Source organism: Cololabis saira, chromosome 18 (assembly GCF_033807715.1).
Source record: "Cololabis saira isolate AMF1-May2022 chromosome 18, fColSai1.1, whole genome shotgun sequence".
In the NCBI taxonomy this organism is placed as follows: Eukaryota; Metazoa; Chordata; class Actinopteri; order Beloniformes; family Belonidae; genus Cololabis; species Cololabis saira.
The window spans coordinates 7,529,492-7,554,923 of record NC_084604.1 but is presented as its reverse complement, the minus strand read 5'-3'; the positions used below and the strand labels follow the sequence as shown (position 1 = coordinate 7,554,923).

At 39.6% G+C, this 25,432-nt stretch overlaps 1 protein-coding gene across 1 annotated transcript; it reads right to left on the bottom strand.

Annotated features, from left to right (window-relative positions):
* Positions 1–3,559: 3,559 nt before the first annotated feature.
* On the bottom strand, positions 3,560–23,664 carry btbd9 (BTB (POZ) domain containing 9). Its single transcript, XM_061746354.1, has 11 exons — positions 23,568–23,664; positions 22,861–23,072; positions 17,752–18,115; positions 16,229–16,496; positions 15,876–16,095; positions 13,909–14,028; positions 12,703–12,812; positions 12,300–12,489; positions 12,108–12,215; positions 9,773–9,851; positions 3,560–7,134 (listed from the first exon to the last, which is right to left on the bottom strand). The coding sequence occupies exons 2-11, from the start codon at positions 23,043–23,045 to the stop codon at positions 6,934–6,936; spliced, it is 1,845 nt and encodes a 614-aa protein (XP_061602338.1). The 5' UTR covers positions 23,046–23,072; positions 23,568–23,664; the 3' UTR covers positions 3,560–6,933.
* Positions 23,665–25,432: the final 1,768 nt, after the last annotated feature.

The following is a 25,432-nucleotide window of genomic DNA, read 5'->3' as shown; positions in this document are numbered from 1 at the left end:
TATCTTTTTAATTTACATTCAACTGTCTTTTCCTTTTATATATATATTTTTCTTTATTTTTTTTCAATTTGGTGTTGGAATCTATCTGTATTTTGCCTTTGATTTTAATCTTTCATTGTATTTCAAGATTTAAATAAAGGAAAAAAAATAAAAAATACACGAAGAAGGCCAGGAAACCTTGCTTGCAACCGTAATACATTTAAATCTATCACCAAAGCCATCCCCAAATCTGTTTTGAATTTAATAAAAGGTGTTTTAACTAATCCCACTCCTATCAACCCTCATTTTCCACAACTTTTGGTTGGTGGCTGTGACTTTAATGAGGTTTAAATTCCAAACAAATCAATTAGAAATATGTTTAATTTCATCTCATACCCCTCGGTGTCCTACAGAAATTCAATCTTCAATCTACCCTGAACATACCATCACCATGTTACGAACCAAATACTTAAAATTACTCCCAAAGCAAAATAACTCAATTTTAAAACCTTAAATGGTGTAAACCCATCCAGTGATTTGTTGCGACAGTGAATTGGTATTGAAACTAATAACTGTGTATTTTGTGATGAATGTGAAACCACTGATCATTTATTTTTTGAATACATATATTCTAATACCCTTTGGCAGGATATACAGTGGGGAGAACAAGTATTTGATACACTGCCGATTTTGCAGGTTTTCCCACTTGCAAAGCATGTAGAAGTCTGTAATTTTTATCATAGGTACTCTTCAACTGTGAGTGACAGAATCTAAAAGAAAAATCCAGAAAATCACATTGTATGATTTTTAAGTAATTAATTTGCATTTTATTGCATGACATAAGTATTTGATCACATGTCAACCAGTAAGTCTTCCGGCTCTCACAGACCTGTTAGTTCTTCTTTAAGAAGCCCTCCTGTTCTCCACTCATTACCTGTATTAACTGCACCTGTTTGAACTCATTACCTGTATAAAAGACACCTGTCCACACACTCAATCAAACAAACTCCAACCTCTCCACAATGGCCAAGACCAGAGAGCTGTGTAAGGACATCAGGGATAAAATTGTAGACCTGCACAAGGCTGGGATGGGCTACAGGACAATAGGCAAGCAGCTTGGTGAGAAGGCAACAACTGTTGGCGCAATTATTAGAAAATGGAAGAAGTTCAAGATGACGGTCAATCTCCCTCGGTCTGGGGCTCCATGCAAAATCTCACCTGGTGGGGCATCAATGATCATGAGGAAGGTGAGGGATCAGCCCAGAACTACACGGCAGGACCTGGTCAATGACCTGAAGAGAGCTGGGACCACAGTCTCAAAGAAAACCATTAGTAACACACTACGCCGTCATGGATTAAAATCCTGCAGCGCACGCAAGGTCCCCCTGCTCAAGCCAGTGCATGTCAAGGCCCGTCTGAAGTTTGCCAATGACCATCTGGATGATCCAGAGGAGGAATGGGAGAAGGTCATGTGGTCTGATGAGACTAAAATAGGGTTTTTGTGTCTAAACTCCATTGGCCGTGTTTGGAGGAAGAAGAAGGATGAGTACAACCTCAAGAACACCATCCCAACCGTGAAGCATGGAGGTGGAAACGTCATTCTTTGGGGATGCTTTTCTGCAAAGGGGACAGGACGACTGCACCGTATTGAGGGGAGGATGGATGGGGCCATGTATCACGAGATCTTGGCCAACAACCTCCTTCCCTCAGTAAGAGCATTGAAGATGGGTCGTGGCTGGGTCTTCCAGCATGACAACGACCCCAAACACACAGCCAGGGCAACTAAGGAGTGGCTCCGTAAGAAGCATTTCAAGGTCCTGGAGTGGCCTAGCCAGTCTCCAGACCTGAACCCAATAGAAAATCTTTGGAGGGAGCTGAAAGTCCGTATTGCCCAGCGACAGCACCGAAACCTGAAGGATCTGGAGAAGATCTGTATGGAGGAGTGGGCCAAAATCCCTGCTGCAGTGTGTGCAAACCTGGTCAAGAACTACAGGAAACGTCTGATCTCTGTAATTGCAAACAAAGGTTTCTGTACCAAATATTAAGTTCTGTTTTTCTGATGTATCAAATACTTATGTCATGCAATAAAACGCAAATTAATTACTTAAAAATCATACAAGGTGATTTTCTGGATTTTTTTTTAGATTCCATCACTCACAGTTGAAGAGTACCTATGATAAAAAATTACAGACTTCTACATGCTTTTCAAGTGGGAAAACCTGCAAAATCGGCAGTGTATCAAATACTTGTTCTCCCCACTGTACATGACTGGCTTCACCCAAAGGGTTTTGATCTGCAGGACTTCTCACGAAAAGCTATTATTTTTGGACTTTCAATGGACAATAACCAATGATGACTTTCTGATTAATAATATTCTTGGTAAATTCCATATCCACAAACCCAAGTATGTGAAAGTGAAACCTCGATTTTGTGTTTTCCATAACGAATTCCTTCACTTTTCTAAAGCCTTTAAACTCATGACAAAAAAAAAAAGCAATACAACTTTTGAACATAACTGTTGAATATAATTTATTGGATAAGCCCTAGCCCCTTTTATTATGTTCCTTTTCATTTTATTTATTTTCTTTTCCTTCTGTTTTCTCTCAAATGCACTTGTTCCTTGAAGCATTTTGATAAAGTTTGATGCCTTGTTTGCAAAGATATTTTCAATTAATAAAAAAAAAAGGCCAGGAAATTAAACACTGTAGCTGCGTCCGAAATTCCATCCTTCCCCCCCTAATGAGTAGCAAAAACAGTATGAGATTTTTTTAGTGCGTCCGAAACATTAGTACGTACTCAATAGTATGCACTATCCATACTCATTCCGGAGAAATTTATTAGTGTGGATTGATGGACACTGGCCGAGCAGAAACTTCCCACAATGCAATGCAGTGGTGTTTTTTTTGTTTTTTTAAAACAAAACTTTATTGAAAATATACAAACTCTCAAAGAGGATAATGGACAAATATCAATTTAAATGCAATATGAAAAGCAAGGGGAAAAAAAAGGGGATTCTTGTAAGGAATACAAAAAACAAGGCGCTCTAAGAATTAAAAGGTGCATATGAACAACAAAATAAATTAAGCATTTAAATTCACATAATGGAGCATAGAAAAGGAGAGGAATTATTAAATTAGAATAACAAATAACGAGCAATGTCTAGACCTATTTTACTTGCATTTTTGTTTTCTACTCTTTTGAGACATGTGAAAAAAATCTTAAAATCGTTAATAAAACCCCGGAAGGAGGGTTTACAATTTCTCCATTTGACACAATGAATATGGTACTTACTTACCCAGGAACAAAATTATATTAATAATATCAGAAACAGAAAATTCCAAATCATCCATGAAGAAAATAATATGGCTTAATTCAAAAGGTGGAACATTATTCATTTTAAGAGATATCCAATTGTGTATGTCTGTCCAGAAACAATGAGACAATGCAGCGGTGTTTGGTTGCTAAGTGCTGCGCAGGTACGTATATGTCATAAGTATAATATTAAGTATAATATTATTATATAATATTAATATTTGGATATAATAATATTATATAATGTCATCTTGTTTGGGCCAGCGGTGCTGCTACTGCTGCTGTGACAGGAGTTGTTACCATGGTAACAACTCCCCCTCCCAACGGCAGGAAGTGCCGTGTTGCTCTGAGTAGTACGTCCCCATTAATGCATACTATTAATACATACTACTGATACTTACTCAAAAGTGTGCCAAACTTAAATATACTTTTTGAGTATATACTGTTTAGTATGGCGTTTCGGACGCACCGACTGACATGACAACGCAACGTTGCTGTACGGCAAAAAGTCCCAGCGCGGATATGGGATCGTGTTTGTGTCGTTTTTAATTACTAGAAGAACAAAGCGAGAATATCCAAAGGTTCGCTGTAATAACGATATGGTTATTCTGATCCGCTTACCTGAATGCAGTTTAGGCTACACGACTAAGTGACATACTAGAAAAACGAAAAAAAAAAAGAAAAGAAATCAACTTCATTAGCATTGCATTCTATTATTCAAATAAATAAAGTCACGTGATCGTGGCATTTTGACTCCGACATTGGTTTGACTGATCATGGGTCTTGTCAAGAAAATGTATTATTACGGTACAAACAAAGTAAGAGAGGTTACTTTTAAAATACTTAATAGATTCTATCCAGTCAAGACCAATCTTATTGTATATAAGATAAACATTGACACACTGTTCTTTTTGTGGTAATGTGGATTAAACAATATCTCACTTATTCTGGAATTGCACATACCGGTATACTCATTCTCTGGATTTACCTCAATAATCTTATAAATGCTAAAGTTGATTCTTCCTTTAAGTTGAGCATTCAACATGTACTATTTGGTGTATCAAAAAATGACATGACAAGCCCAGACAAAGTATATTTAATCAACCTTCTCTTAATTATTGCTAAATATCATATTCACTGTACTAAATTTGCTAACCAACGTCCAAATATAATTGTTCTCAAAGCTATATTAATATCGTATTCAGACAGTCTTAAACAGAAATGAACCCCAAAGCGGTTAAAACGAGAAGCTTATGTGAAAAATATATTTCTTGATCCTCTTTTTATTTATTTTTCCTCCTTAAACCTCAAGCCTTCTATTTTATTTTGATATATAATTTACTGTTCTTAATTTGTAACTGCATTTTATCCTGAAGTTTTGTACCTTTTCTGTATGCATCTGTCAATAAAGAAATAAAAATAACCATTGGTTTGACTGATCTCTTTATTTAATCACCATACTGTTGCTTAAACCCACTGGAAGACGATGGCACAGAGGAAGAGCTTATCCTAAATTGAATCATGACAACAGATTCGTGTTAAAAATATAAATAAGTTTAAGCGCCAATATATTAAGAAATACTTGCATAAAAGTAAGAAAAATAAAATAAAATAAAATAGCGAACACTTTAAAACTACATCGTGTGCCGATGTCACGAGATCAGGTGGATGACAGCAACGTTTTTGTATTTAAACAATTAACCCGTAAAATGTATCCTACATTAAGCTTTTACAGCGAGACGCAGTATGAGTTACGGTGAAATGAGCACAAACGTGCACCAGGTCCTGGGCTCTGTATCACTACCCTGCAATAAAAAAAACATTTAAAAACTCAAAATGTTGCACACAACTATATAAGGAGTTTTAGTAGTAAAATTGCTAAACACTTCTAGTTTTTAAAACATGTTTCTGCCCCCAGCGTCCTGGTTAAAACCCCTGGATGCCATTACTCCAGCTGAGACACACAAGAGATATTTGAGTTTCAAATTAGTCAGTTAAAAGTTTAATGACAGTCACTTCTCACCAGGTAATATCAACTTTGCACACCAGTTTAGCATGAAAGCCCTTATGACTACGTGACAATTAATACTGTTTTGTAACGAAAGCTTTCAGGGCTTTTAAAAGTTGAGCTCAATGTGTTTCCAACATTAAAGTTCGTACACTTGCTTTAACAGCAGCAACTGCATGCAACTCCAAACCAGAAAATAATAAAGATGTCAGTTGTTAAAAAGAAACAAGAAATGTGTTGGAAAAAGTGAAGCAATAAAACAAAATATATGGGGTATGGTTTTTTTTTTTCCTACACTGTAATGTCACCTGAACAGAGTTATATTTTCTAATTTATCTAACTAATAGCCACAAACTACTGGCTAATTTTCAAAACAGTTGAGACGTCTAAAGGAACAAACATCGATGGGTCACCCTGGCTGGTTATGTATTTCACATTATGTTACATCAAACAAACAGATTCCAAGAAGGAGATAGTTTTTTTGTTCCCTCCCCCCCGCCCGAAACAACTCAAAAGGTGCAACATCTGGATACAAACATACAAACAAACAAACAAATAAACACATCAAAGCAGAGTCAAAACAGTTACAGCTTAATTTAAAAAACCAGTCTCAAATAACACACAAAAAACATTCCTTTCTTAAAGATATCCAGGAGCCATGGATTCATTAATTTTACAAACAGCAAGATCAAATCCAGCAAGCGGTCTTCCACTTCAGAAAACCCTCGCTGCAGATTTTATTTCTGAGTACTTAACATAAAGTGACATTGGCAGCTGCTCATCTCTCCATCATATATAAACTTCATGTTTCAGCAGCACGTGTGAAAGTGGAATTTGGTCCGAGCATCTAAAGCCCAATTCTCAACAACTTAATTAAATTTCACCAATTATCTGTGCAAAGCTTTTTTCACTCTTAAAACATTAAGATAAGACACTCAGTTAAATCTTGGTTAATTTTTGTCAAGTTTTTCTTGAGGTATTAATTTAATTATCAAAAAAGACACTGCCCTTCATTGTTTATGCATGTAAAAGCCTGTTTCCAAGTACCCCTACGCCATAATCTAATATGCAAACGCATAATTGGATTAAGTTCCATTTGCTTACAAAAGTCACAAAAATCACTCACTCAACAACTTTGGCAAGCTTTTAAAGAACAACCCTCCCAATTCGGAAAAATATTAGAGTACTTCTCTGTTAGATTGATGATATGAAAAGTGAGTTGTCTTTTGAAGTTAGTTTCTTAAAAAATACCTTGACATGGATAAAGTCCATTTAAATAGCACCTATCCATCCCCACGCTGGTTTTACTGCTCTTTTGTGATGCAGAATAATATCTCATTATGTTCATCTAAGGAGACAAAGATTCAGTTTTCATGATTTGGGGTCTGAATAGCTGAAAAAGTACCTTCAAAAAATGTATTTGTCGGCAGATGAACCTAATTTTCTGTCTCAGAACGGGGAAGACGGGAGTCGTCTCTGCTGCTGTATACAAGACGGCGAGACCACTGGTTATGACAACAGGATGTAGCAGAGTTGTAGCAGTGCAGTGTGAGTCATGACATCTGTGCAAAACGGCATTCGGAGTTCTCACTTCCTCGCAAAACACCTTCGAGCCCGACGAGGAGGAGCGGCTCTCAGTGGAGGGAGTGAGGGGAGAGGGATGGCGGCGACTGGGACGGGGACGGCTGGGTGGGCAGCAGGCTGTGTGTGCGTGACGGTCGCTGGGGCCTCGGCTGCAGCGTCACCCCAGAGTCAGACGAGTCCACGCCTGGACTCCCTTCAATCACCTCCGTGTCCAGTTGGGCCGGACTCTCAAAGTGAACACAGTGGAAAACCTGCAGAGAGACCGAGAATGGGCTGAAATCAACACGGTACACACTAGGGGTGTAAAAATATATCGTGCCACGAAATTTGGCGATACGTGTTGTGGAGGTGACGAACTGTAACGCGATATTGGGACAAATTTATCCAGTCAATACAAGCAGACGCTGATTTCTTTTTTCAATGTAGTGTTTTGTTTTAACACAAGAGGGCGCCAAAGCAAACCTCTCCATCCCTGCTACCTCAGTTCCAAGTGAACGTGTTTTCAACAGCAGAGGACATACAGGACTGTCTCAGAAAATTTGAATATTGTGATAAAGTTCTTTGTTTTCTGTAATGCAATTAAAAAAACAAAAATGTAATACATTCTGCATTCATTACAAATCAACTTAAATATTGCAAGCCTTTTATTATTTTAACATTGCTGATTATGGCTTACGTTTTAAGATTAAGATTCCCAGAATATTCAAATTTTTTGAGATATGATATTTGAGTTTTCTTAAGCTGTAAGCCATGATCAGCAATATTAAAATAATAAAAGGCTTGCAATATTTCAGAAAAACTAGTTCATGCGTTTGTATCTTCTAGACTAGATTACTGTAATGTGTTATTAGCAGGATGTCCAAGTAATTTGCTGAATAGGCTCCAGCTGATCCAGAATGCAGCAGCACTGACAGGAATCAGCAGGAGAGACCACGTCTCTCCAGTGTTAGCGTCGCTCCATTGGCTCCCCGTAAAATTCAGAATCCAATTTAAAATTTTATTACTTGCATATAAAGCCCAAAACGGCTTAGCTCCGCATTATTTACAAGATTTGATAGTGCCTTATGTTCCTGGCAGAGCTCTCCGCTCCCAGAGTGCAGGTTTACTCGTAGTTCCTAGAGTATCTAAATGTAGATTTGGAGGGCGGGCGTTCTGCTATCAGGCACCATTACTATGGAACCAACTTCCAATCCGGGTTAAGGAGGCTGACACCACCTCCACCTTTAAAACTAAACTTAAAACATTTCTGTTTAGTAAAGCCTATAGTGAGTGTTTAGTAAACCTCTAGCTGGTGTTGGTAAATCTCTAGGTAGTGTAAACTCTAGTGTGTTAGAGTCAGTAGTCATAGTTGCAGCTATAGAACAAGACTATAATAGTCTCAAATATAGCTTCGCGGTAGATATGCTGCTATAGGCTTATGCTGCAGGGGGGCACCGACATGATCCGCTGGGCGGTGCCTCTCACCCTTCTTCTCCTCTCCTTTTCCCTGCCTCTCTTCTCCATTACCATTTTTATTTATTATAAATATCTCATAGCTATCATTTTTGTCCATAGTTCCTGTAGTTTCTTGTGCCGGCCCCCCTTTTTTCTCTTTTGTGCATGTTTGCAGGCCGGAGCCTCGGGAGCTGCGTTGTGGCCTGCGGTCCCAGTCTCCCCCCCCATCCCCGGTCATCCCATTGCTGCTTCCACCTGCCTGCGTGGATGTCTGCTGTGTGCTGCTGACATCCCGTTGCTGCTTCCGCCTGCCTGTGCCTCGGCAGGAGGGTCCCCCCTTATGGTCCTGGTCCTGGTCCAGGTTTCTTCCCTCCTAAAGGGGAGTTTTTGTTGCCACTGTTTGGCTTAAGGCTTTTCTCTCACTAGGGGAGTTTTTACCTGCCATTGTTTATGTAATAATTGCTCGGGGGTTTATGTTTACATCTGTTGTATTAGACGCTATATAAATAAAATTGAATTGAATAGTACACACCCACACATCAACAACTCTGCTATTCATTCTTGTTGGGTGTTAATACAGTTTAGGGGTCAGGGGTCTTCAACCGGGGGGGGAGTCCTCCAACTTAAAGGGGACCTATTATGAAAAACAAGTTTTTTCTTGCTTTAACATATATAAAGTGGTCTCCCCTCAGCCTGCCAACTCAGAGAAGGAGGAAAGCAACCAAATTCTGTAGTGTCTGTACAGCCGCCCGGATGAGCCGTCCAGTGTGATGTGGATCTATGAGCCAATAAGATTCCGCTCCCAAAGTTACGTAATGACGGGCGCGATTTACATAGCTTAGTCTCCGATGATTGAAACCACGCCCACAACTAACTCTGGCCGGAACAACAACAACAACTCCGCCGGCCGGAGCTTCCGCCATTTTCCGCGTCATTCAGGCAGCCAATCAGCACAGTGCCTCATTATCATAGCCCCGCCCGCTCAGAATCCAGCATAGATAATGAGGTTAGAGACTGGGAAGATAAAGACATGGCTCAGAGGCTGAATTTCTAATTTATTTAGCAAAAACAATCAAAAGCTTGTTTTTAAGACATTCAAGGCCTGTTTAAAATAGGTATTAGATGCCATAATAGGTCCCCTTTAAAAAGAAATAAAGGCAATTTTAACCAAAATAATTTGTGAGTTAAAAAAATATATATATTATATTTATTTTTATATATATTCAAAAGTTATTATAAGCCAGGCTTAAAACTTGACACATTAAAAAAAAGGGAAAAAATAAGAATTACTTTTTGGCAAGTATCCAAAACAGCTGAGCGGCAAACTCACCCCAACTTACAAAAAAATATGGCACAATGTAAAATGGCCAGTACAATTTAACACAACTTTAGAAGCAAATACGTCTTCTTTGGCCTTAAAAGGACAATAATGCTGATTATAAGAGCAAGCTTTACCTCATTAGCAGTGTTGTGAGTCCCAACAATGCGGATGAAGGACGCCGGCTGATGATCAAACTTCAGCGTCTGCCATGACCTGTAACAGGTAAGGGAAACAGAAATATAAAAAACACTGATCTGATCTTCATCTACAGTGGGGCAAAAAAGTATTTAGTCAGCCACCAAGTTGAGATATACCTGTGATGAAAATGACAGGCCTCTCTTATCTTTTTAAGTGAGAGAACTTGCACAACTGGTGTCTGACTAATACTTTTTTGCCCCAATGCATCTATCAATTTCTCCCACTTATGTGGGTCCTAGTTGTGTAAGTAGCAGATTAAGCAGAGCTTCTGAAGGACTGCGCTTCTCACCCCGTCTCTGAATTCATGTTGAAATGCGTGCATATGAACGCCACACCTTGATGCAACAACGCATAACGTCCCCCTGGATTATTACTGCAGATGTTTGCCGTCGCCACTTTGTACAAGTTTGTATATTTGTTACGGGGGAGTTTACAGAGAAATGTCATTTATTATCTGTTATTTTATCTTATGTGTATTTTATTCAGGTTTTATTACATACACTGCACAATATCAACCTGACAAACTTTGTTGTTCAAGTCATGGTTTGAATGACAATAAAGCCTGAAAACCCATCTCTTGATGGCTTTAGGTCCAGATTGAGCACCTTGGTTTTAGCTGGTCATACAGTTTATTGCATTTTGTTTAAATTCAGTGATGTTTTAATCATTACCTCAGCCTGAGGTCATTGCCAACTTAGATATTTGTGAATTTTTGAGTGTAGCGTATATTTGTTTTAGCCTGTACATTTTAATCAACTGAGATTTTTTTAAATATGCAATATAAATAAATGTTGGATCGACTGTCAGGGTTTTGTCCTCGAGTTTTCAGAGAAATGCCACCTTACTGCAATCGGCTGGATTCGGTGCCGAGGTTACAAGAACTATTTTGTCAGAAGCAACAAGTCTCAGGTAGGCTCACAAAGTTAAATGTTCTCTGTGACAGCCAGACTAAAAGACTGGGGACAAATAAATCAGTCCAAAACTGAGAAAAATTTGATTAATAATTCAAGCACCATAAATTACTCATCTGCCCAGATTTCCAGCATTAGGTTATAAAAAATGTCTAAAACTCTTATCAAATAAAACTTTAAGGTTCAAGTTCACTCTTGCAAGTACATGTATGCTTAAATGAAGACTTCAGATCTTTGTAAAGATGCATAAAATAGGTCCCATATTTATTTTAAAAAGGAACCAGTGATGATAAACCGACATTTGAAAGGCAACTGTTTGCAGACTTTAGCCCGCTGTTCTGTTGTTTCAGTGGTCATGGTTTGATCAAAGGCTCTCGACTAAAGAATAAACTAAATGTCAAATAAATTAACATTGCCTGAACAAAAATAAAACTAAGTAAAAAGTAGAAGTGATATGAGTAAACTTAATCATGCATTGATTTGATGTTTATTTGATTTGTAAGGGGACACTTTTTGAAGTCCATTTCAACATTTCACGTGTGCTTAAAAGTTTAAATGTATTCATTAATTAAAAGCTCATATAATGAGCATTGAAAAGAACAGAGAATAAATCAAAGCAGTTTTCCCAATCCAGTTCCTTGAAGCCCCGTCTGCTTAGATGTTTCCCTGGTTCAACAAACCCGACCCAAATTAACGGATCATCTACTAGTGCTGACGTCCATCACAAGCTGATGCTTATTCCTTTTTTTTGACTCAGGAATATTGGAACAGGGAAACGTCTTAACCAGGGGACGGCAACCCAAAATGTTGAAAGAGCCATATTTGACCAAAAACACAAAAAACGAATATGTCTGGAGCCGCAAAAAATGAAAAGTCTTTTATAAGCCTTCGAATGAAGGCAAATGGCGAAAGGCAAAATGTCGAGAAAAAAGTGGAAATGTCGAGAAAAATTGGAAATGTGGAGAAAAAAGTTGAAAATGTCGAGAAAAAAGGCGAAATGTCGAGAAAAAAAGTCAAAATTTCGAAGAAAAAGGCCGAAATGTCGAGATTAATGTTGAAGTACAATTTCGAGAAAAAAGTCGAAATGTCGAGAAAAAAGTCGAAATGTCGAGATTAAAAAGGAAAACGAAAAAAGAAAAAAAAGAAGAAAAAAGGAAAAAAGAGAGAAAATAAGGAGAGAAAAAAAGGGAAAAAAAAGGTCAAACATTTTTGAGAAAGCTCCAGGGAGCCACTAGGGCGGTGCTAAAGAGCCGCATGCATTGCCGACCCCTGGTCTAAACCATTCAGGACCTGCATTGGAGAGAAGTGAATGTATGTGTAAATAAGGAAGTAACAGAAGAGCAAAAAGGAGGCTCCTCACCGACATGCTACCCTGGTGCGGTCAACAACCTTTGTCCACTGCTGCTGGTTGGTGGAGACTTCCACGTAATAACTGTAGGAGCGCTCGTCACAGTCCCATAATAGTAACCTAGACAGAGCAGGCGGAGTATCATTATCGTCTTGTATTTTGATTCAACAATTATCTCAGCAGCTGCTCCAAGGAAGCACGTACCGTGATGAGCCGATGGAGTAGGGCTGAGCGAGCTGGATGACGATGGCCCCCGAGCCCAGCTGGTGGCAGGTGTAGCCCGAGTCCCAGTCGTAGTTCCGCGTGTCACCGTTGAGCAGAGCGTTCCTGCTCCGACTCACACCTTCGATGACACTAGCGCAGCATGCAGTCGTCGCCACGTTGTCCGAGGGCACTGGAGACATAAAGAGCAGGTTAAAGGCTAGTTTTCTTCAGGAAAAAAAAAAAAGAAAAACATTTGTTTGAAATAAATCAATTATAAAGATGGGAAAACAGACATGGGATAAATACTTAACTTTGCTGTAACACTTTTGAAACTATTTTGTCCAAAAACAAAAAACATAAAATCCACACATGCTATGAAAACCATATCAATTTTTTTTCTTACCCAGAAGTCCGTTTTCTATGGTAAAAGGGCGGTTGGTGAACATACATTCAAAGGCCACGAGGTGAAACACCTTGTTGACCGTGTTGTGAGTTCCCACAATGCGTACATACCTGAGATACAAAAAAACAACGAGAGATTTCATAGACCAGCAACACCAGACGACTAAAATTCAGTCCTCAGACAACCAGAATAAATATACTCAACATCAATGAAAACGCACCACTAGATATATTGGGATTAATCGTTATCGCAGATCATGACAATTACGTAATCTGCACCTTATTAGCAAAAAATCTGCGTCCTCCTCCCACTTGGGATCGCCAACTCAATTTGAATTATGTTACACTTTTTGTGTGGCGGGCATGAAAACAAAGAAGCAATGTCCTTTTTTTCCTTTATCATTTTAATTAAGTCACAGAATGAGCAATGGTGAAGAAGAAAATAAAATAAATTTTATTTATAGAGTCCAAAAATGCAGCTTTATTCTGAAAATGAAAAATCATTTTTGCCAATCAATTTTAATTTGAATTATGGTACAGAATTGCTTCCATAATTAAGAAAGGCCCATGTATAGCATGAGCGTGGTATTTCTGTAATACAACTTTTCTGAAACTTCTGTTTCACCTATATATATATATATATATATATATATATATATATATATAAAAAAATCTACCTAAAGATGTGCAATTTGTTCAAAACAAAAATCTTTGTAGAAATCCCAATAAATTACTTTTTACATTATATTGATAAACTGGAACCAAAAAAATAGTACAGAAAGGATTTGGATTATCTTCTTAATCAGCCTATCAACCCTTAAAACATGGACTGTAGGGTTCCAGACCTTCTCGAATGGAAACCTCTATTTGCGCCCAAGCATTTAACTTTTACAAGCTGTTCAACACACAAATTGATGCAAAGATAAACGGAAACATTTTGTTTGATAGCAGACACACGTCAAAGCAGCATTCACACTTGAGGCTCATCCAAATAAATCAGAACCACGATACTACGACAACAATACTCTCTGTGTGGGGTTTTTTTGGCTTGAAATTTGCACTTCACATAAACTGCCCGGCCACAACCCCCTATCTGACTTGCAGGTCCTCCTTGTCCTCGTTGAGACACGGTGAGTGTGTGGACAGAGAGCTGTGTGCCTGCACCCCTGCCTCCCTGAACCGGGACATGTGCCTTGGTTTGGTTTACCTGCAAACACGGGGTGTGAAGTAAAGGTTCTGCCACGAGCGGCAGAGGTATTTGGAGTGGTCCACAACGCGCACCCAATCCAGCTCATCCATGGACACTTCGATGTGGTAAGAGTAAGACCTGAAACAATCAAAAATGACAAACTAAGTTAAGTTCACATAGTTTAAAAATGAACAGTTCACGTTCATAGTTCACCATTTTCACTTTGAACTTGTTCAAATTCAGTTCATTTCAATATTTTTAGGTGAAAATTACAAATGAAACGCCCGCCTATCGTAAAACTGTTCACTGTATACAATCATGTATTGTACTAGTGGCTTTTCAGCTTTACTCAGGCTGTAAATCTCCAACATTGTCGTCCATTATCAGTTTGTCTACCTGTTGCTGGTAAATCAACCCCTGAAGGAGCAGCAGTGGGACTGGGGTCGATCTTTCCTGGTGACTTTTTTTGATTGTCAAGGACTTGCAGATATTTTCTCCTGCTGCCTGATGCTTTAACTCCACATGACGGTTCAAATGTGAAGTTGATGAGGCAGAAGCTCGGACTTGTTTTCTCAGCGCAGGTGGACGTCATTTACACAGAAAGGTTAGATTTTTACTGTCGGACTCTTTGGGAGACAATATGTAAAATTCCCGCAGATAATGATAAGCGGATCATCATCTGACGGCTCCCTGACGCTGCGACTGCAACGTCTCTCTTCACCTGTCAATTGTAAAGACTGCACTGGAGCTGGTGCCCGTTGCTATGCTAGTGTGCGCTGCATTGTGGGTAATGTGGTGTGAAGTCATCGTCTTGTCAAGTATTTTAAATGTGGGCAGCCCACTGGTGAAATGAGAAGGATTATTCTGTAACAATTGGACCTAAACAGTGAAGCTGAACATTCTCACAGAAATGAACGTGTTCAATGAACGCATTCATTTGAACGCGTTCATGCACAACACTGATACAATGTCAGTTATATTAAAATAAAAACTTCTTTCTTTAGGCAGCTTTCTAGACAAAGGCCAAAGTAAAAATGTAATGTCATAGCCGAATCTTTCCAGGACATTTTAAGCCAGCTACTTTAATGGAAATTAATGAGGTTAAGGCTACATGAAAAAAGTCATTCATCTCTCTAGTTTCTTCTCCCATCTATCTGTGCACATACACAGTATTTTAATACAACAGAAAGGTTTTTTTTTTTTCCATTTACTTTCTATTGTCAGACAATAAAACAAGTGTGAAATACTGGATGAAGCGCAGCTTGAAGATTCCCTTTAATCAGCTCCTGCTCTGCTGAAATCAGAGTTGCAGCCAATTCAGTAAAGGCCACGCCCACTCCAGCTCCGCCTGTCACTCAACACGGGACAGGGAGGAGCTTGTGGCCGTGGGAGAGAAAAACCTCACATCTAACGACACTTTTCAACTTTCAGTCGCTAATTTTGTCTCTAAATGTTTAGTCGTTAACGGCGTCTGAAAAGTTGCTAAATCTAGCTACAGTCAAGCGGAAGCTCTGGGTTGGAGCGCCGCTCTGAGCAGAAGAGGAGATCTGATTGGCTGGTAGCATCACGGGCCTTCTCCTCCATGGCGCAGCCTGAATGTTGCCCCGATCAGGTGTCAACAGATGTACATACGTAGAACGTTTAACCCGTTTACGTTCACTAACAAGGCAGGGGGGGGGGGGATTTTCCAGGACAACTTAACAGTTTCCAGGACATTTGACCCTTTTTTCCCTCATTTTCCAGGACTGGAAAATTGACCAATCATTTCCAGCACACGTGGGAACCCTGTAATTTGTACGAGTATAGATATAGAATATAGGCAGTGGGTTATAAGCCTTATCAACTTTATATTTTTGGACACATTCATACAGACCCCCTTAACAATGAATTAGTGAAAGGGATATAAGACTTATATCAAAAAACGGGCATAAATGACCGTTTTATGCCCAATTAGGCATAAAAGCTAAATTGGGACTAATTCTTACCGGCTGTCTCTGTCCCACAGAAGCAGGCGGACATGGTTGACGATGGACGGTTGGCCAAGTTTGACCTCGATGCCAGCTCGGCCGTCGTCTTCAATGGGATGCCTGGAGAAGCCGTGGTCCAGGTCATAGTTCTGGGTGTCTCCGTCCAGCAGCGCTGACTTCAGCTCTCCTTTCACCACCTGAGCCCCGTATTTCATGGTGGCAATATTCTCTTCTGGGACTGAAATCCATGAAAGAGACATGCAAACAAAAGCAAGAATTTAAGACCTAATAACAATTTTATGTCTTTTTTCCCCTGAGATCCGTATTAGCAGTTCAGACACTAAATAAGTAAGAAACAAAGGATGACTGACTGAGCATTCCCCGGTAGTTCAGGTCCATGTTGCGGCTCTCTGAGCGGGTCTTAATGGCGTCCAGCAGGTCGTCTGGGCTCAAAAGGCCAGATGGTCGAACCACATTCAGCATCTCTGTAAGAGTCATAAGCGGCAGCCGCACGGCCGCCATCACTTCCAGGGTGTCAGCGCCGTCTTCGTGGTGCCGGCACCAGCGGCACAATGCCAGGAAAATGTCCTTCTCGCTGGCAGCAAACGAGTCGCGCTGGACCACGGTCAGTAAAGCAATCTAAAAACACAAGGAAATCATCATGTAGGGCCTAAAAACAAGTTTAAAAAAAAAAAAAAGTAGTAAGAAAACACACCTTTTTGTCCATCACAGGTTTTGGTGCTACTTCACACATCAATTGTAGCCTTTCTAAATATTGACTAATGGCGCTTTTCCACTAGTACCTACTCAGCACGACTACTCGCCACGCCCTGGTTTTGCGCTTCTCCACTAGGGGTGGAGGCGGGTGAAGGTGTGCTGAGTAGATACTTTTTCTGTAACTATTCTGCAGAGGTTCTAAGCGGCTGAGTCGGCCCTGGATCTGACGTCATCACGCTACCGCCGACTTCACCCACCACACATCAACCTGCCACCTCCAGAAGTTCTCGGACGACTCTGCCATCGTCGGTCTCATTAACAACGGAGACGAGACGGAGTACCGAGAACTGAATCACAGATTCGTGGACTGGTGCCAGCGGAACCGCCTCCAGATTAACTCTGGAAAAACGAAGGAGCTGGTGGCGGACTTCCGCCGTCGCAAAGTCCCCCCCTCGCAGCTGTGGAGTTATCATTAGCCCCATTTGATTACGGTACACAAATGTTCCCAAAAGATCAGGAACCTTTGTTTGGAGGGTCCTCATTACTATTATGTTAGTATGATGTTAGATGTTAATTGACATCACTAAGACTAAATTATATAATCCAGTAGGTTCATGGCTGTGCATTTAAAAACCCTGAACTTACACCAGTCGACCAAATTCACTGCCTTCACTCAAAAAACTAAGGATCTTACCAAGAAATGTTCTTATTTCTAACCTAAAAATGCCATTACACCTGATAACACACCTCACTTAAAAGGTTAGGTGTTTTTCCCACGTGTTTCAATTGAACTTTCATTTAATTTTAAGTTCTAGTTAAGTTCTAGTTAAGTTTTAAGTTAAAGTATAAGATTTTGAGTTTTGGCAGTGTTCAAAATAAAATTCTGATTCCTGCTGTATTGGAGCACATTAGGCACCAGCGCTGCTTGTTTTATCCATGAATGACTACAGAGATAAAATTGAAAACTACCCAGTTAGCTTTATTACGTTTTTATTTTTCTGACATGTACCGGGTTAGAGGGGGAACATATAAGAGAACGGACCAGAAGAATATAGCCTGGATTAAAAATACATTCTGATACTAATTCTGAGTAAAAAGAAAAAAAGGCTACTCTAATGACAGAATAAGGTAAGTGAATTCACTTGGGATATAAAACCATCCTCCTCCCATCTCTTACCTTGGAGAGAGTGAGAAAACCGTCAGAACTCAAGACTTCTGGTGCGTGTCTGTCCATGTAGGCACAGCAGGCCGCACTGAGCGCGCTCAGAGAGTAGAGACTGGCCACGTCAAAAACAAGGCAGACATTGTTGATATGCAAGATGGTGCGTAGGAACTCGGAGGTAGAGTCCTCCAAGGGCTGAAGGCCGTAGCGGTGAGCCAAGCCTAGGAAGTCCAGCAGAACCTCTTCCCGGGCAGAACTGAGACTGGCCCTGCCCGTGTACAGGTAGTTTAGCAGCATGGAGAAGGCTTCGGCCCGCGTCTCCTCCAAACACACCTCTGCTTGGGGGTGGGACTCCTTCATCCCACCATAGAGCAGAGCCCTGGGGGAACCAGAATGCAGAAAAACACAAATAGTACAGGATGTGGTCACATTAAGCAATCTCACAAAATTAGGGAAAATAACAAAAAACATCTCGATAGGCATGGGGGATGACAAAACTGGTAAGACTATAACTCTACATTACATGCAACACTAAAGATTTCAGGACAAAAACCCCAAAATGTTGAACCATATCTAAGGAAGCCAGTTCACAAATGATTAGATAAAATGAAGAAATATGAACTTTTGAGCTGGGACAATATAATTAAATACTCAGATTGCATCCTTGTATATAAAATCATCCAAGTCTGGCTCCACCTCCATTAAATATATTTATAAAGAAAAACATGAGCAGGTTAACCAGAGCAGGATCTAGAGGTGACAGTGACTACATTTACATGCAGTCAAAATTTGGGTTATTGCTAATATTCCGGTTACTGAAACATTGGGAATATTCCGTTTCCATGCGTGAGCAAACAGGGTTATCCCTGTATACATGGTAATTAATCATTTGGGAAATCTGGATCAAACCAGCGACGCGCGGAGAACATCATGACGCAATTACCATAATTTCCACTTCTTCTTCCTGTATCCAAATTCAAAACAAATGCTGCTTCCCGCAACTTTTCGCTCACATTCATGTAAATCTCACTATCCCCGTACTTTCTACTGTCTACAAATACAGAAATGTTCATATCCTTCATTACATTTATGAAGTGATTAGTCTCCTCCTGGTCTTGGTTTCTCCGTGTTTATAAGAACTTCCTGGACTCAAAAGACCAGGATTCCTTGTGAACAGAGCATGTGCAGAAAACAAATTCATGTTCCGTTTGATGTTTACATGACCCAATATTCAGGTTTTAAAAGGAGGACATTCATTTCATTAAACACTTAAGAACAAGCTTCTAGAGGATCAAGTCTGCACTCAGATTACATCTTAGTGTATTTTATTGTATGTTTTATCTTATATCTTAGTGTATTTTATTGTATTTTCTTCTATTGTGTATTTATTAGTGTATTTTACTGCTGTGTCATCATTTTTTGGACTGTATGTAATGTATGTGTCTTTTACATCAACCTGCCCCAGGGACTAAAGATGCAAATTAGCCACTGGCTATAGTCTAGCATATTTACATGAAAATGTTATTATTAATATGTACTGCCCCTGGTTCTTTTCCTTTAAAAATAAAATACAAATACTCTAACTATATTTTAGGGGTGTAACAATATATCGAAATTTCGCGATACAAAAACGTCACGATACGTGTCGTGGAGGTGACGAACTGTAGCGCGATATTGGGACAAATTTATCCAGTCAAATCCAAGCAGACGCCGATTTCTTTTTTCAATGTAGTCATTTAGTTTTAACACAAGAGGGCGCCAAAGCAAACCTCTCCATCCCTGCTACCTCAGTTCCAGATGAACGTGTTTTCAACAGCAGAGGACAAAGTTACTGCCCAAAGATCCCAACTACCGCCAGAAAATGTGGATATGCTAATATTCCTGAAGAAGAATATGTCCATCTCTCAGGTTGGAGCAGGTGAAGCTCTGAGCTCTGGCAGAAGATAAATAACAGTCATGTTGCATTTGGAGTTTGGGACTTTTCATAGTTTATTTATTTAATTTTAGTTGTTAAATTTCTGGAAAAGAAAAAAGTCAAATCATACATGAGAGAAACTATTCAGTTTGTGGCTAAATATTTGTACTTGAATGAAACTGAAGATGCATAATACAAACCTGACATTTACTTTAAGTTCAGTTTGTGGAAAATGGTTGGCCTGGCTTTCTCTTTAAAACTTAAACAGTTATAAAGCATTACAAACTGGAACAATAGGGCAAATGAACAGATTGTTTTGTACTTTGTGTCTTTCAAATAAAAGACCATTTTTTCCAGTCATATGTTCCTCATTCAAGGTTGTTAAAAAAATACTGCTATAATATCGTATCGTTATGGTGACCTCAATATCGTGTATCGTACCGTATCGTGAGATTAGTGTATCGTTACACCCCTACTATATTTCAAACATTCTGCTTTAAAACTGAAGAGTGGAGAGGCTGTTTCAGCTCACTTCCTAATGTTTTGGGGTTTTGAGTTCATATGCACTACCGATGCACTCGCCAGAATCCAGAGGTGTATAATCCAGGTGCCATAAAGTAAAACTCCTGTCCAGCAGTTGTTCCACCCGGTCACTAAACCAGCTCCTCTGCAGAGAGATGGTTGTTAGTGAAAATCCCTGTTCTAAATGTACTGGCTGATCCAGAAACATGGCAGTGTTTTTACTTTATGGCACCTGGATTATACACCTCCTGAATGTGCTTTAATGTTTTGGTTGTTTTTTTACAAAATAAAAAATAGTTTTGAATCAATCTTAAAGGGGACCTATTATGACATCTAATATCTATTTTAAACAGGCCTTGAATGTCTTAAAAACAAGCTTTTGATTGTTTTTTCGATATAAATTAGAAATTCAGCCTCTGAGCCATGTCTTTATCTTTACCGTTTCTAACATTCTCTATGCGGGATTCTGAGTGGGCGGGGCTATGATAATGAGGCTCTGTGCTGATTGGCTGCCTGAATGACGCGATGCACCGTGACCGCTACGAAAAAAATGGTGGAAGCTCCGGCCGGCGGAGTTGACCCTGAAGTATGATTTTGTGTTAAATCGATGCAGAGCCTACGCCGTAGGCTACGGCGTAGGCTCTGCGTTGGTGTAACGCTGAACCATAAATCAGCCTTTACACCGTGTCATGCATGCGACGCGAGCGAGCGTCAGCGACAAAATCAATTCCATTGCTCTATTTTCTATTGGACTGTCCTAAATGGCCGCAGCAACGCAGCGTGAGGGAGATGGACAGAGAGCGTCCGATGTCACGCAGTGCGATGCGATAGTCGGACGCTCACATGCAGTTATGACACGGTGTGGGCGTGGTTTGCATTTTGGTTACGTAACAAAAATGCACCGAATCTTATTGGCTCGTAGAAGTCACATCACACTGGATGGATCATCCGGGCGGCTGTACAGACACTGCAGAATTTGGTTGCTTTTCTCCTTCTCTGAGTTGGCAGGCTGAGGGGAGACCACTTTATATACAGGGCTGTCTCAGAAAATTAGAATATTGTGATAAAGTTCTTTATTTTTTATTTTCTGTAATGCAATTAAAAAAACAAAAATGTCATACATTCTGGATTCATTACAAATCAACTGAAATATTGCAAGCCTTTTATTATTTAATATTGCTGATTATGGCTTACAAATTAAGATTAAGATTCCCAGAATATTCTAATTTTTTTTAGATAGGATATTTGAGTTTTCTTAAGCTGTAAGCCATGATCAGCAATATTAAAATAATAAAAGGCTGGCAATATTTGCAATATTTCAGTTGATTTGTAATGAATCCAGAATGTATGTATTAGGTTCAAGACATAAGTTATCTTGTATCCCAAAGCTACATTTAAAGTTAAATAATGTGACTGTTGAACAAGTGGAGAGTGTCAAACTTCTGGGTGTTATGTTGGATTCAAGACTTTCTTTTAGTAATCATATTAGTCAAATCATCTTAAAGATGGGAAGAGCTGTTGGTATCTCTAGGAAATGTGCTTCCTTTGTTGCTCGACCCCTCTTGTGTCAGATTGTGGAGAGTTTAGTATTATGTCACCTTGATTATTGTTCTGTGGTCTGGGGATCTGCCGCTAAACGTGAGCTCAGAAATCTGCAGATTGCCCAAAATAAGGCTGCACGCCTGGTATTGGGTTGCTCTACCCGATCAAATATTAACCGCATGCATGATTCTCTCTCAAGGTTGACAGTAGTAGACAGGTTAGCTTTAAACACAGCTGTAATGTTTAAGTCAGTCTTGGTCAGTAAAACACCTGACTTTTTATTTAAACATATTGTTTTTAGAAGTACTGTGCATGACCATGACACTAGAGGTCAAAGGTGAGCTGGAGCTGCCTCACCCAAGAATAAATGCCTTATCACCATCTTTTATGTATAGAGCAATAACCCTGTGGAATAATCTGCCTCACTATCTCTGTTGTACAGAAAGTAAACTTAAAGTAAAATTTAAAAAGAAACTTAAATCTTATTTTAGATTATAATGTTGACTTGGCTGTATGTCGAATGGTTCCATTTTGTGTTTAGTACAAATTAATTTTAGGTTCATAAAAGTTATTTAAATGTTGGTCTTGAGTGTTTTAAACATCGGATATTTTATAATTGTATTTGTAAATGTATGATATATTGTGGATGATGTGATTGACTGTTTTATATTGTTGTTGTTGTTCTTTGTGGACCCCAGGAAGACTAGTTGGTTACTACGGTACCAGCTAATGGAGATTCTTAATAAACTAATTTATGACATTTTTGCATTATAGAAAATAAAGGACTTTATCACAATATTCTAATTTTCTGAGACAGTCCTGTATGTTAAAGCCAGAAAAAACGTGTTTTTCATAATAGGTCTCCTTTAAATTAAGTCCAATTTTGAAATGGGGTCAGTCTCAAAGCACCATTAGTCAAATAATTTTCTTTACATGAAGCTGATATTTGATATTATACCTGTGGATCAGCCAGTACATTTAAAACAGGTGTTTTCACTAACAACCATCTCCCTGCAGAGCAGCTGGTTTAGTGACCGGTTGGAACAACTGCTGGACAGGAGTTCTACTTTATGGCACCTGGATTATACACCTCTCTCTGCCATGAATCCACCAGAACAAGCACTATGATGGGACAGGTGAGTGACCTGAAGTAGTGGCAGCGCGCCGCCAGGATGACGCGGTGCGCGGGGAAGCGCTTCCCCTCCACGATGAAGGTGACATCGCTGTACTCCTCTCCCAGCACCAGCGCCCCCAGCTGCTCCGACAGCAGGTGGATGTGGTCGATCTCCGACACGGAGGCCAGCGGCCGCAGGGGGTGGCTGTTGCTCATGGTCGACAGCAGCTACCGGTGTCACAGCTGCAGGGAATAGACATGTCAAAGTTAGAGGAACCAGGGGGAACGCAGCACCGTTAAGGCTGATTTATGGTTCCGCGTTACACTGACGCAGAGCCCTCCGGCGTTGGGTACGCGGCGACGCGCACCGTACTCCGTAGGCTATGCGTCGATTTAACGCAGAACCATAAATCAGGCTTTAGCTTGAGCTAAATACCGACCAGAGTACCATTAAACCAAACGGACTGTGTGGACACAAGTATGCTTTAACTGTCTTAATAGCCGAATAAACACTAAATACCACAAAAAAAGAAATGCTCACTACCAGCTAAGACTTTCTGTTTCTTACAGACACAGTTGCTGCTGCTTCGGATATTTCACACATAAACAGCCAACGGCTCAGTAACACTATTTATTTTGTGTATAATATGGCGACCAGGAAAAAAAAGCATTTACACATTTAGATTTAGTTTATGTAAATATACATATATTAAGAAAATACAGCAATATTTGATTTACCAGTGAGGAGAACAAATTCACAATTCTTCCAACATCCCACCAACAGCCTGTAGTGTTTGACCAGCAGGCAGAGCTTCCGCTGCTGCTCCCGTCTCTGCCGCTCACTACCGCTCACTACCGCCCCCTGCTGGTCGGCGGTAATTACTCTTCTTCTTCTCTGTTTTATTGGCGGGTCGCAAACAACTTTTAAGGTGCATACCACCACCGACTGTACAAGAGTGAGTAATCATCATTTCATTTAGTTCAGGGATCAGCAACCCGCGGCTCTAGAGCCGCATGCGGCTCTTTATCACCGCCCCAGTGGCTCCTGGAGCTTTTTCAAAAATGTTTGACCTTTTTTCCCTTTTTTCTTCTTTTTTTTCCACTTTATTTTCTTTTTTTTCAATTTTTGTAATTTTTTTTTCTTTTTTTTCTTGTTTTTTCTGTCTTTTTTCTTCTTTTTTTCTTCCTTTTTCCTTTCCTTTTTCATCTCTTTTTTCTTGAGATTGTACTTCAACATTAATCTTGACATTTCAACTTTTTTCTCGAAATTCTGACTTTTTTCTTGACATTTTGACTTTTTTCTCGACATTTCAACTTTTTTCTCAACATTTCCCCTTTTGCCATTTGCCTTCATTCTAAGACTTTTCATTTTTTGCGGCTCCAGACTTATTTGTATTTTGTATTTTTGGTCCAATATGGCTCTTTCAACATTTTGGGTTGCCGACCCCTGATTTAGCCTGTTTTAAATTCTATTTATCAGCCTAGTGTCTTTTAAGAAATTAATCAGTGCCTTTCTGGTGATTTCAACCCCCTCTTTCTCCCTCTGTTCCCAGGATTCCCCTCAAATTCCACTCACGTCCTGCCTCTCTGACTTTTTCCTGTAGCCTTTCTCTTTCTATAACATATCTGTTACAATACATTAGAATATGTTCACTGTTTTCTTTTACTCCACAGTTCTCACACTTATCACTGTCCCTTTTTCCCATAACATACAAAGTGCCATTTAATCCTGTGTGGTCCAGTCTGAGTCATGTTATGACTATTTCCTCCCTTCTGTTTCTTTCTGTATAATTCTTTGTTGTGATAGACTGTTGTATTTTGTGATATCCCTGTCCTTTCTGATCTTCCTCCCACCTTTTCTGCCATATTTCCATTCCTTTCTTCTCTATTACTGCGTTACCTTCTCCTTTTCCTAGTGGAACTGGTATTGTTATTTCCTTTTGCAGAGCCATTTTTGCTAATTTATCAGCACCCTCATTCCCTGTTACTCCCTCATGTGCTGGTACCCAACAGAACTGTACGTCTATGCCACACCTGTGTATTCTTAATAAACTATGATAAATATCTATCAGTAAATCTTCTCTGCAAGTTGTTGTTGATTGTATACTTTCCAATACAGCAATTGAATCTGTGCATACCACCACCTTATCAGGTTTGACCTCTTCCACCTGGTTTGTGTTAATATCGCCCCTGCTCTATAAAATACACTGCAGCTCTAATTCTGCCTTTCTCTTCTCTTCTGGGCTCGTTTTATCTTTGTTATGTTAGTAAAGTGACTGTAGCAGTCCCTGTGATGGCCAGTGTTGGCTGGTATAGCCAGAGGTGGACAGAGTTCCTCGACCCCAGTACTTGAGTAAGAGTACAAATACTACTGGTCAAAATTTACTCCGTTACAAGTAAAAGTAGCTCAGTCAAAATATTACTCGAGTAAGAGTAGAAAAGTACTTGCTTTTAAAGGTACTTAAGTATCCAAAAGTAAATGCTTATGTAAATGCAGATGATGCAGAGTTTATGAACAATCATGAACTGAAACCAAATGAACCTGCACCATCCAACTAAGTCTGGATCCCCCTCAAAGCAAAAAAAAAACAAAAAACGACATC

What these genes read in the sequence shown, in the direction of transcription:
- btbd9 (XM_061746354.1), bottom strand. Translation starts at nt 23,045, where the DNA reads ATGAGCAACAGCCACCCCCTGCGGCCGCTGGCCTCCGTGTCGGAGATC. An exon ending in GAACTACCGGGGAATGCTCA is followed by an intron (nt 16,096 to 16,228) that starts GTCAGTCATCCT and finishes CATGGATTTCAG; the next exon opens with TCCCAGAAGAGAATATTGCC. An exon ending in CTCACAACACTGCTAATGAG is followed by an intron (nt 7,135 to 9,772) that starts GTAAAGCTTGCT and finishes GTCTCTCTGCAG; the next exon opens with GTTTTCCACTGTGTTCACTT.